At 36.6% G+C, this 12,770-nt stretch overlaps 1 protein-coding gene across 7 annotated transcripts in view; it reads left to right on the top strand.

Moving 5' to 3' along the window:
• Positions 1-12,770, top strand: part of PCDH15 (protocadherin related 15) — a 1,707,782-nt gene that overhangs the window by 1,019,920 nt on the left and 675,092 nt on the right. For 4 of the 7 annotated variants that reach the window (XM_078077807.1, XM_078077808.1, XM_078077811.1 and 1 more), the window contains 2 exons: positions 6,068-6,082; positions 6,601-6,666. In XM_078077807.1, the coding sequence (XP_077933933.1) occupies positions 6,068-6,082; positions 6,601-6,666 (81 nt within the window). The remainder of the gene's footprint in view (positions 1-6,067; positions 6,083-6,600; positions 6,667-12,770) is intronic. The other 3 variants (XM_078077809.1, XM_078077810.1, XM_078077812.1) reach the window with 1 other exon arrangement.

The following is a 12,770-nucleotide window of genomic DNA, read 5'->3' as shown; positions in this document are numbered from 1 at the left end:
CCAAATATACTGGTTCTGAAATAATGATAACTGTAAAAATTAAAAGTGTATCTATTCTGCCTGTACATTTTGCCAGGCACTATTCTAAGTAATTACCATAGATTATCTCATTTATCCTTGTTGTGATATACTTACTATTATTCATATTTATGTAAACTGAGATACAAGAAGTTAATAATCTGTTCAGAAAACACTCTCCCAGGAGATTTGAAATGACTAATACTAAGAATTTAATGGGTTATTTCTTTTATCCATTTTCCATGAAGGAGGATAGACCATAGTACCACAAATATATTGAATGATTACAATATGTCAAATACTCTGCTGGGTGATAGATAGAATAATTCATTTATAATCATAGGCAGATGGTAAGGAAATAGCTGTGTAAAAATTCTAAGGTGACAAAAGTATTGGTGATTTTTGATATCATAAAATATTTGGTATCTGAGGTCTTTGAGTTTTATTTCTTCAAGTACAGTTTGACCAAGTCATGAAAGATCTTGGAACACATCTTGCTATAATTAGGATATTGGTGTAATCTTGCTCCATGATTGTTCTCAGTGCAGACAAACTGGATGGTTGGCATATAAAATTCTAACAGAAATTATAGTCAGTTGGAAACAAGTGTAAGTCTTCCCCTCCCTTGTTTTTCCATTACTCCTCTTTCTCTATTATTCTGACCTCTCCACGGTCTTCCATTACTAATCCCACAGCATCTCAAAGTCCTACAAAATTGGCCCATCACTTTCTTTACCTCAGTGGTAGATTTTCACATGCAGGAGGGAAAGCCATTTTCCCCTCTACCTCTCTAGGTTCTTGGCTGAGACCCCCTGTAATGATGAATTAACAGGAGAAAAACAAAATTAATTACTCACAAAGATATGAGACTCAAAGGCAGCCAGGCAGTTGAGGCTTCTATACATACCATCCTGGACTAAGGAAAGGGACAGGGATCTGGGCCTTCAAAGAGGAGGAAGACAATTCACAGGATAATGTGAAGAAAACAGGTTTGGTAAATAAATATTTGCCTTGACACGCAGACAAGTCTCTCCGATGAACAAGTTATCTCTGGTAATAACTGTCTTGCTGGTATAGGCCTCCTTTCTAAATTCTTCTACACTGTTAAAAGGGAGATAAAAGGCTTCCTGACTTTGCTGGGTCTCGAGTGCCTTCACCTCTGCATGCCCAAGTGGCATATTTTGGGCTAGTACATCCTGCTCCCCTACTCCTCCCTACTGAGGTAGCATTAATGATCCTATCTTTAGACAATTAATTTGTTGTTCATTCCTTCCCCATTACTTGTATATGAGAATGATATTTCAAATATTAAAAAGGGAAAAAAGATTAAGTTAAAGCGGGTTTTTAAAAATTTTTATAAATTTGGTTGAAGCCATAAATTCCTGCATTTGATAAATAATTACTGAGAATCAATTATGCTCTAGAAAATTTGCCCTGGGGACACAACCCTGAGGAATAGAAGATCTGTCAATGAAGAATCAGATATTCATGAACTGGCACTAGAAGGCAGAGTTATGAGGGTATATATCAGGGAACCTGAGGGTCGGAAATGGTTTCTTTGCAAAGTAAGGCATACACCAAAATCTAAAGGATCTGCATGTGAATGATGAGCTGAGAGTAAAGATTAGAAACAAGAAATACTGCAATATGGGAAGGTCTTGAGGTAGCTCAGGATGGAGAATAGAATGACTAAGGAAAAGCAACAAATCCGTCTGGAATGCTGACAGCAAGTGACGACACGGGAACAGATGGGACAGGAGAGAAGGGGAGGCCATATCACACAGGTCCTGGTAGGCCATGCATGTTGGTTTTCATTCTAAAATCAGACTATGCAGAGGATTGTAGGTCATAAAAAAATGTTTTAACCTAAAAGTGATGGCAAATCATGAAAAGGTAAGCCAGTTTTTATTTATAAAAGATCACTTTGGATGAAGATAGCAAATTAAAGAGTGGGGCAAGATTGCCTGTAGGGAAAATAGTTAGCAAAACCTGTTGATGAGTAAGAGACTGGATGAGTGTGCTGACATTGGAGACTGAATGCAGTAGGTAGATATGAGGAGCTTTTTTTCTGTAGGAATTAAATTCAAGACTTGTTGATGGATTCAGTCCAGGCACGTGAGGGAAATGGTTAGGCTCCAAGGTGACTGCCTGGTTTCCGGTTTATGCAGAAGCGTGCCATTCACTGATGTAACACATATTGGAAGAGACCAGCTTTGGGCTCAGGGTAGCAATATATTTAAGGCACCTTTGAAACTGTAAGTGTAGGTATCACCCGGACAGTAGGATGCCGACTCAGAAGAGAGGTCTATGGCAAATACAATATGCAGGTGATTGATATAGCCGTGGCACCTATAATATAAATATACACCAAAAAACAAACAAACAAACAAAAAACACTGGGGCTCCTGGGTGGCTCAGTCGTTAAGCATCTGCCTTCAGCTCAGGTCATGATCCCAGGGTCCTGGGATTGAGCCCCGCATCGGGCTCCCTGCTCAGTGGGAGGCCTGCTCGTCCTTCTCCCACTCCCCCTGCTCGTGTTCCCTCTCTCACTGTGTCTCTCTCTGTCAAATAAAAACACTAAAAAACAAGTAAATAGGTTTTATTGAAATTTTATTGAAAACATACTGTTTGGCCTTAAAAGGACATTTTGAAAATAGGCTAAGGTGGAAATGGGGTTTTCCTGGCCATTGTCAGGAAATGAGCGTGTTTAGACAATTTTAGATTGTTGCCTTTCTGTGACCCATCTTTAGCATGCTCTAAGTTTCAGGCTACAATAAGAACAGCATATCACAGATTTAGTGCCTTTGAAACCAGGATATTACGTATTTGTCTAATACTTCTTTTTGGGTTTTAAATCCAACTTGTTGCATGAGATTACTTAAAAATATATGGCTTATTGTTAGCTTGATGACAAATTTGCAGAAATATATCACACTGAGCATTCAGGCATTTGTATTTGTAGCCTGCACTTTACAATAAATTGGTTATGGGAAGCAGGTAGGGGCCTAAGAGGTTAGAAATTTGAGGCATGAAAAACAATGAATTTGTGATTTAACCAGGACAGTCAAGGATGAAATTAAATAGATTAGGGAAGTCCATTTCCAAGGTACAAGCGTCATCAGCTAACTTGTCTTTCATGTGCTGGACAAATTATCCCTGGGCCATAAAGAACAATATCACCCAGCACCCAGATTGCTTTCTAGTCTTCATTTTGATGTCCATTTGGATATTTTGCATACACAATATATCCCTGGCTATTCCATCCAAAATTACTTCCTTTTCAAGACAATTCTGAATATATTTCATTATTGAAAATATTTTTGTGCATTTCAAAACTAATTAATCATGCTTTCATGAATGCATCATTCCAAAACAAACATTTAGCTGTTGTGAGCAATGCTATTAATAGGTTATTTTTAGATATCTGACTAATCTCTCTTCATTAACTTTGTGAGTCTTTAAAAAAAATAAATCACTTTTGGTTTGATCTCAAATAACTAAAGTATTTGTTAGATGTGAGACTATCTTACTGGGGTGGAGAGAATGTGGAGCCTGTTGGAAGAGGAAAGTTTAGGGGAGACCGGGGAAAGTCTCCTAATGCAGACTGAGTGGGAGGAACCACGGCTGAGCCTCTAAGCTGGTGAAGACGTGGTGAGAACAGAGACTTCCGGCAGTTCTCATGGACGATGTTCAAATGGGATGTTGTCGCTGGGTGGACTGTGGTTCAGAAAAATCAACACACGTTCTTTTAGGACCATCTCTTAAGAATTGGTTACTAAGGTGGAATGTGATCAGTATGATGGTTACTAATGTTACTAAGATGAATATGATGGAGAGCTGGTCTAAAGGAGTTGTGAGGAAGACACACTCGTCTTTACTGTGGTGTAATTTATCCAATGGAACATCGTGAGCACTGGAGGAACACAGAGAAGAGGCACTGAATCTGGATTAACAACAAGGAAGATTTTCTGGAAGAGGTGATGCCTTCCCAGGTTTTTTAAAAAGAGAAATAGAAGTCAAGCCAGAGGAGGAGGAAGGGCATTTGAGCAGACGAGACACAGCCAACATGAATTGGGTTGGATTTGGCTAGAAAATGGACCGAGGGGTAAGGGGGTTAGTTAGGGCTGGGAGGTGGGGAGTCACACATGGCTTATCTGAATAGAGAAAGCATATCCATACATTTAATGATACCCAGCTGGTGAAGGAATACTCTTGAAAAATAACTACTCTCTAAAAGACAAAGGGAAGAGATGTTTGGTAACGTGAGAACTGCTTCTGGTAAGAACTGGTCAGGTTTCGTTTATTCTCTTCTGCACAAATGGCCTCTGCTTTCTTGCATATCCCCTTTCCACTCCCCACATGCATTGTCTCTTTCTGATTTTAATCATTTATGTTGTCAGTGAACTGATTAAGGAATTGCCTCCACATGGACCACATTGCACTACACCTGTGTGGTTGTTTATGCATCTTTTTCTCACTGGTGTCTAACCTGTTTCACCTGAGACCCTTGAAGAACGGAGCTGTTAATTTTGTATTCCCACATTCAGCGCAGAGCAATTCATCTACAAATTTGCCTGAATGAATGAGTAATGTTCAAATGCGTAGCAGAATACAAAACTAGATGAAAAAATATGAGAACATGAAGTAAAAGACAAATTCCGAGTGGGGATGCGAGCAAGTTTTCATGAAATAGGAGAAATCACGTTCTACCAAAAGGCGCAGAGCTTTGCTGGGTGGAAGAGAGGCAGAAATGAATTCAGGTAACAGAACTTCCCTGAACATACAAAGTATGTCCCAGCAAGAGTCAGGGGTCTGATATGGCTGAAGGGCATAGTGCTTAATTGTAAATAAACCATGTTGAGACCTGACATCTTTTGAAACGTTGTCCTAAACCATTTAGGTTTGAAAAGCTTTAAATGGTATCCTAAGAAAGTTTTCTTTACTCCAAAGGAAACAAGTAAGGTTTCATGCAGAGAAATGCCATTATTCTACCTTTGCTCTGGGTGCATGAAAGTAATTCTCATGGGATGAATCGATGAACACAGGGTGATAACAAAGCTTCTGGGAGGTAGTGAGGAAATCATTGCAAGAGTAGGGGTGACAAATAGTGTATACCAGGGGCGGAGGAAGGAGGAGGAGCATAATGAGTATGAGATATTGAAGATCTAAAAATGTTGTGAGTTGGAATTCCTTGAATATTGACAAGGAAGCAAAGAAAAACACTGGAGATCTCTGAGATTTTCAGCTTCATATGAGAGAGCATGTACCTTATAGTACAGAATTGTGCTTGCTGAAGGCTTTATTATTCATGTCCATGTCCATAATAAATAGAATTCGAATGAATGAATGAACAAATGAGTGCATGAGTGAATAACCTCGGAATCTTCCAAATAACACACATACTCAGATGGCTTTAAGCAAATCTGGTTTATGCTGCAGGCACAGGAGTATGCCATGGACCTGTAACTGCCTAACACAGCCCCATCAGGCTCATGGAGTACCTCCTCCAAGAGCACTTTAGGTCTCACGAGCGTACATGTGACATCTCATGGGCAAAGCCTTCACATGTTAATTATTATGGATATTATAGCTCATTGTACTATTTACATGTTCATTATCATGAGACTCTTGACAAGGTATTAACAGTGTTTGAAATGACGAATTAGTCATCTCTACTGATGGACAGGCACTATCCTTAAGGTTCGTTCAACGGATAATAGACTGTTCGTAAGTAATTGGTATTTACCTTTTCACAGGAAACATATAAATGCCCTTTGTAGTATCTTCAAACCAACCCATGATAAAGTTTGGAGATGCTAATGCCACATATTATCAAGTTACTGTGTTAATATTACATTAGGATTGGAAAATCTGTTAGAGGGATTTTATGTATTTCTTTTCCATAAGTCATTATGTAATGTGTCTGTTGTTATATAGTGCTATTTATATCTTTCAATCCACACTAAATATATACATATATTCTTTCTTCCTTTCTTTCTTCCATTTTTCTGATCTGCTTCCATTGATGACTCTATACTTTTGACTCCAGATTGGCAATATGAGGGTAAGATGACAAAAATAAAAATGACAAACAACCTCATGAACATTGCTTGTCTGTCTTTGTTTTATTCTCTTTAGAACATTATTAAAATTCTATTCACTCCCTTTAATTAGACCCTTTATCACAATTAAAGTCCAATTATGTTTGTTTCTGTTGTGAAGCTTTAATTACAATTTATCCTTGTTAATCATTCCTTTATGTTATTTCTTTGGGTTAAATTACCATCCCATTATCTCTGTCCTGAAGGACTTCTGCTCTCCAGTGGTCTCTGCTCGTGTTTTCTCAGTAAGATTTGAGTAGTTTTGTGGTGTACAAAGTGATTGTGTTATGATGTTATAAGGAATCTATGTAGTTCTCATGAAAATTTTTTAAGCTAAAAAATTATTAAAAATAATGATGCATATCGATTTGATTGTAGGATTTTTCTTTTTTAAATACCAATACATACCTCAATGAATTTCATACCAGGGTGAGTGCCCTATGGTTGTTCCTTCTTACCTTTGGTTGTTTTCTCTCTTTAGATTGCAAACTAGCTAGGGGAGGACCACCAGCCACCATAGTTGCTATCGATGAAGAGAGTCGGAACGGTGAGTGAGCTTCAAATTTTAAAAATGACTTCTCTGAGAGGGACTTCTCCTTTCAACCCTAGATTTGTTACATGTGGAAGTACTAAATGAAAGCTGCAGCCCAAATCTACAAACAGCACTCCCTTATTTTCTTCCCTGTATGGGTTTAAATTAGGCCATATGCTGGAAATGCTTTACTTGGATAAGATATGAGAAACTTCTCTATGACTAGAAAGGTTGTTCATTCTTGATCATAAAGGAGTGTTTTACTCAGGGTCAGTCTAAGAGTGCATCCAGATAGGGCTGGGATTTTTCTTTGCCAATAGGTAGAGTTGACTATCATGCATACAAACACCTGGTCACCTAAGTAAGATACATTGTGTTCCTCCGAAAGAAGTGGACCACAAGGTAAGGCTTCCACTGCCGCTGACACTGGCTGAAATCTGGTAAGGTTCAAGCTCTATAGCCCACTAGACATGGCGATTTATGAATGGTTAATGGGGAAAACTGAAGATTCTTGGGAATACAGAACCTGACCAAAGGTTCTGAGAGCAGAGGAAGAAGCTTAAGTGTTGGTTCAGGTTGTCTGCCATAATGAACAACTAATACCGAATCCATATTACATTCCTCAGGAAGCACTTTTCCTTATCAAAACCAAAAATAAATGGAATTGGTGCTTTGTTCTACAACTCTCCCCGAGCCTCTTTTAACTTCAATGTGTGAGTGTTTACAGATTTTTCTCCTCTGTTAGGGCTGCAGTAAAATGATATCTCTTGAGTCTTGGTTTCTATTTCAAACTACTCTAAGTGTGTGAGTGTGCTCTGAGGCTTGGTTTGTCTACTAATCCCGTAATGGACCTTCAGTTGGGCTTGTTTTGGTTCATGCTTTCTGTCTGTTTGAAAAAGTCTGTCTTCAAGATTTATATATACATATATATATGGGACTTATTAGAGAATGATCTTTTTTTCCTGGAATTTAACCCACATATATTTTGAAGCCTTCTTTGACATATGTAATACCTTCATTGTGCCGTATTAGAAACATTCCTTTACCCCTTTCAAGAGTTGGCGTAATTTTTTTCTTCTTGCATATCCTTTGGAATCAGCTTAAAATGTCCATAGCATTGCTGGCCTCTGTTTAAACAAAATAAATTATCTATACTAAATTTTAGCAACATTTAAAAAAAAATCAGAAAAACTTGGGTGTTCTCTTTATTTTTAAAAAAGCCAGTCTGTACTGAGCACAAAAGCATATAAAGTTGATGAGTTATTACAATGCTTTTGAATAAATTGGAAGTAAATCTTATGTGTGTCTACAGAAAATGAAAAAATATGGAAAATTTTTTCACACATACAGAAAATTATGGTTTATTTATCATTAGCAATTTTTCAAATACAAATGTACAATATTTCAAAAACAAATCTACAAGGAAAACAATTTGCCTTTTTAACCAGAGACAAAAAGGAAAAAAAGTGATAGAAGGCCACTCTCTATTTTAGTTTCTTTAATGTTTAGTTTCTTTAATGTTCACTGATTAACTTGAACATATAAGCTGAGTTGAACTAAAACACTTAGTTTTATTAAATGATTTTGTTTTTTTTTTAAAGATTTTTTATTTATTTATTTGAGAGAGAGAGAATGAAAGAGAGCAAGCACATGAGAGGGGGGAGGGTCAGAGGGAGAAGCAGACTCCCTGCTGAGCAGGGAGCCCGATGCGGGACTCGATCCAGGGACTCCAGGATCATGACCTGAGCCGAAGGCAGTCGCTTAACCAACTGAGCCACCCAGGCGCCCTAAATGATTTTGTTTTAACATGGAATTCTATACAGAGCTTATTTTGCCAAATATCCCCAGTAATGATGATATTTTACCTCCTTATTACGACTAGATCCCATTTTTCAAAGGACCAGGAGCTCTGCAGAGATATTGCCATAGAGTGCTGTATCGTGCATGTGATAAACCTTCAATATTTGTGTTGTAGAAAAAGTGACAAGATACAGTGTAGTAACATTGTGTTCTTTAATTGGCATATTTTGTAGAAACTGCCAACTCCTCAGAATCTTGCCAAAGTCATTTGAGTGTCATCACAGGGACTATAAATACTTGTCTAGAGACTAAATGTTTGCAATTTTATTTTACATTAAATTTCTAAAAATATGATGATCAAGTGAACCTCTGCCAGAGATTATAATATAGTGTGCAGTCATCCTTGTCCTGAAAGTCTGAAGGAAGCAATGCATGAAAATGTGCTTCATATTTTTCTTCAGGCAATCTAGGAAACTTCCAGTAAGACAGTTAATTCTGATCCTGCTCTTAAACTCTCTTAAATTCTCTTTTTCTGAATCTTTTAATTGGTTGTAATAAAACATGTGGGTATTTGATTTTACTAGTATAATACACATCATTTTTAAAGGTTCTGGGACTTCTTAAAAGAAAAACAGGAGCATCTGGGTGGCTCAGTCAGTTAAGTGTCTGACTTTTGGTTTCAGCTCAGGTCATGATCTCAGAGTCATGAGATGGAGCCCCACATTGGGCTCTGCACTCGGCATGGAGTCTGCTTGAGATTCTCTCCATCACGCTCTCCCTCTGCCCCTCCCCACTGCTCGTGCTCTCTTTTTCAAATAAAATAAATAAGTAAAATCTTTAAAAAAAAATAAGGCAGAGCAAATACTTTATTAAGCCAAAATAGTAAGTTTATTTTGTGTCAACTTACCTTTGGTTTACTTTATTGATATCTACAGGTAAATAAGATCTATTGCTAAATACGTCTTCCACTAAAGTACAGCTTTTAATAGTGCAGATTTAAAAAAAAAATCTATACTTAATTTTCTTATGTAAGTCATTGAGGTACATTTATACAACGTCCATTATTTGTCACATGCATCTGCATCATTCATAATTTTTAGACTCTGTGGGATGGGAATATTTCCTCTTTGTGAATATGTATGCTAAATTCATTTGCACAAATACATATGTTTGAAAGAATTAAAACTGTAATGGGAGGAGATCCATAAACTTCTTAGTAACTCTGGACTGTTAGATTATTCCCCTCTTTGATCATTATTCTCAACAGCATACTAATAATAGATTCTTTATCTCACCACGATCTGAAGCAGGAGTTTATTTTCATCAAAACTATAAGAAAACCAAGCTTAGGAGTTTTAAGGATGCAAAGTCAACACAAAAATAGACATACCCTGCCTCCTGACAACCATCAAAAAGCTCTCAAGCTGGTACGTAGAGCATGTTTAGTATGCAGTCACATTTAGAGATGAGAATGCATACAGAGAAAAGGACCTGGACATATTTTCTTGTTCAATAAAATGAGAATATCTAAAAATTCCTTCTGGAAAGCTTATGTCCACACAAAAGCCTACACATGGATATTTATAGCAGCTTTATCTCTAATTTCTAAAACTTGGAAATGACCTAGATGTACTTCAGAAAGTGAATGGACAAACTGTGGTATATCCAGATAAATTCAGTGTAAAAAACAAAGAGCTGTCAAACCATGAAAGACATGGAGGAATCCTTTTTTAAAAATTAATTAATTTATATTTTAATTGCAGTATAATTAACATACAATGTTACATTAGTTTCAGGTGGACAATATACTGATTTATCTATTCTATACATTACTCAGGGTTCATCAAAATAAGTGTACTCTTAATCCCCATCACCTATTTAACCTGTACCCACCCCCTGCCCCTGCCCTCTGCTAACCACCAGGGTGTTCTCTATAATTAAGAGTGGTTTCTTTGTCTCTTTTTTGTTTCCTAAATTCCACATGAATGAAATAATATGGTATTTGTCTTTCTCTGACTGATTTATTTCACCTAGCATTATACTCTCTAGATCCATCCATGTTATTGCAAATGGCAAGATTTCATTTTTTTATGGCTGAGTGATATCCCGTTGTATATATATGACACATCTTCTTTATGCATTCATCTATCAATGCACACTTGAGTTACTTCCATATTTTGGCTATGGTAAATAATGCTGCAATAAACATAGAGGTGCATTTTCTTTTTGAATTAATGTTTTAGTATTCTTTGGACAGACAATAAGTGAAATTACTGGATCATATGGTATATCTGTTTTTAACATTTTGAGGACTCTCCATATTTTCTACAGCGGCTGAGCCAGTTTGCATTCCCACCAACAGTGTATGAGGGTTCCTTTTTCTCCACATCCTCACTAACACCTGTTGTTTCTTGTGTGGTGTTTTTTTTTTTTTTTTTTAGCCATTCTGACTGGACATAAGATGATATTTCATTGTGGTTTTGATTTGCATTTGTCTGATGATGAATGATGTTGAGCATCTTTTCATGTGTCTGTGAACCACCTGTATGTCTTCTTTGGGTAAATATCTGTTCATGTCTTCTGCCCATTTTTTAATTGGATTTTTAAATATTTTGGATGCTAACCCTTTATTGGATAAATCATTTTCACATATCTTCTCCCATTCAGTAGGTTGTCTTTTTGTTTTGTTGTTTCCTTCACTATGTAGAAGCTTTTCATTTTGATGTATTCCCAATACTTTATTTTTGCTTTTAGTTCCCTTGCCTTAGGAGACCTATGTTGCCACATCAGATGTCAGAGAAATTATTGCCTGTGTTCTCTCCTAGGATTTTTATGGTTTCAGGTCTCATATTTAGGTCTTTAATCCATTTTGATTTTATTTTTGGGTATGGTGTAAGAAAGTGGTCTAGTTTCATTTTTTTTGCATGTCGCTGTTTAGTTTTCCCAACACCTTTTGCTGAAGAGACTTTTTCCCATTGCATATCCTTGCCTCCTTGGTTGAAGATTAATTGACCATATAATAGTAGGTTTATTTCTGAGCTCTCTGTTCTGTTCTATTGATCTATGTATGTATTTTTGTGCCTATACCATACTGTTTTGATTACTATAACTTTGTAGTTTGTCTTGAAATCTGGGATTGTAATACCTCTAGTTTTGTTCTTTTTCAGGATTGTTTTGGCTATTTGGGGTCTTTTGTGGTACCATGCAGATTTTAGAATTATTTGTTCTAGTTCTGTGAAAAATACTAGGTATCTTGATAGGGATTGCATTAAATCTATAGATTGCTTTGAGTAGTATAGACATTTTAACAACATTTGTTCTCCCAATCCATGAACATGGAATATCTTTCCATTTGTTTGTGTCATTTCCAATTTCTTTCATCAGTGTTTTACAGTTTTCAGAGTACAGGTCTTTCACCTCCTTGGGTAAGTTTATTCCTAGGTATTTTATTATTTTTGATGCAATTGTAAATGGGATTGTTTTCTTAATTTACCTTCCTACTACTTCATTGTTAATGTGTAGAAATGTAATGGATTTCTCTATATTGATTTGGCATCCATGACCTTACTGAACTCATTTATCAGTTCTAGTTTTTTTGGTGGAGTCGTTACTGTTTTCTATACATAGTGTCATGTCATCTGCAAATAGTGGAAGTTTTACTTCTTCCTCATCAATTTGGATGACTTTTATTTCTTTTAGTTGTCTGGTTGCTGTGGCTAGGATTTCTAACACTATGTTGAATAAAAGTGGTGAGAGTTGACATCCTTGTCTTGTTGCTGATCTTCCAGGGCAAGCTCTCATTTTTCACCACTGAGTATGACGTTACTGTGGGTTTTTTATATGGCCTTTATTATTTTAAGGTGCATTCCCTCTAAACCTACCTTGTTCCCTCTAAACTTGATGTTGAGTACAACATCATGAATAAATGTTGTATTTTGTCAAATGTTTTTTCTGCATCTATTGAAATGATCATATGATTCTTATCCTTTTTCTGGTTGATAAGGTGTATCACACCGATTAATTTGCAAATATTGAACCACCCTTGCAACCGTGGAATAAATCCCACTTGATCGTGGTGAATGTTTGTGGTTTTGTTTTGTTTTGTTTTATTACAATATATTAATTGTCAGATTTGGTTTGCTAATATATGTTGTGAGGGGTTTGCCTTTATGTTCACCAGAGGTATTGGCCAGTAATTCTCTCTCTCTCTCTCTCTCTTTTTTTTTTTTTTTTTTGTAGTGTCTTTTTCTGGTTTTGGTATCAGGGTTATGCTGGCTTCATACAATGAATTTGGAAGCTTTCCTTCCTCTTCTAATTTT

Source organism: Halichoerus grypus, chromosome 7 (genome assembly GCF_964656455.1).
Source record: "Halichoerus grypus chromosome 7, mHalGry1.hap1.1, whole genome shotgun sequence".
Classification (NCBI taxonomy): Eukaryota; Metazoa; Chordata; class Mammalia; order Carnivora; family Phocidae; genus Halichoerus; species Halichoerus grypus.
Note: the sequence above shows the minus strand (reverse complement) of the source record. Positions and strands in the feature narration are given on the sequence as shown.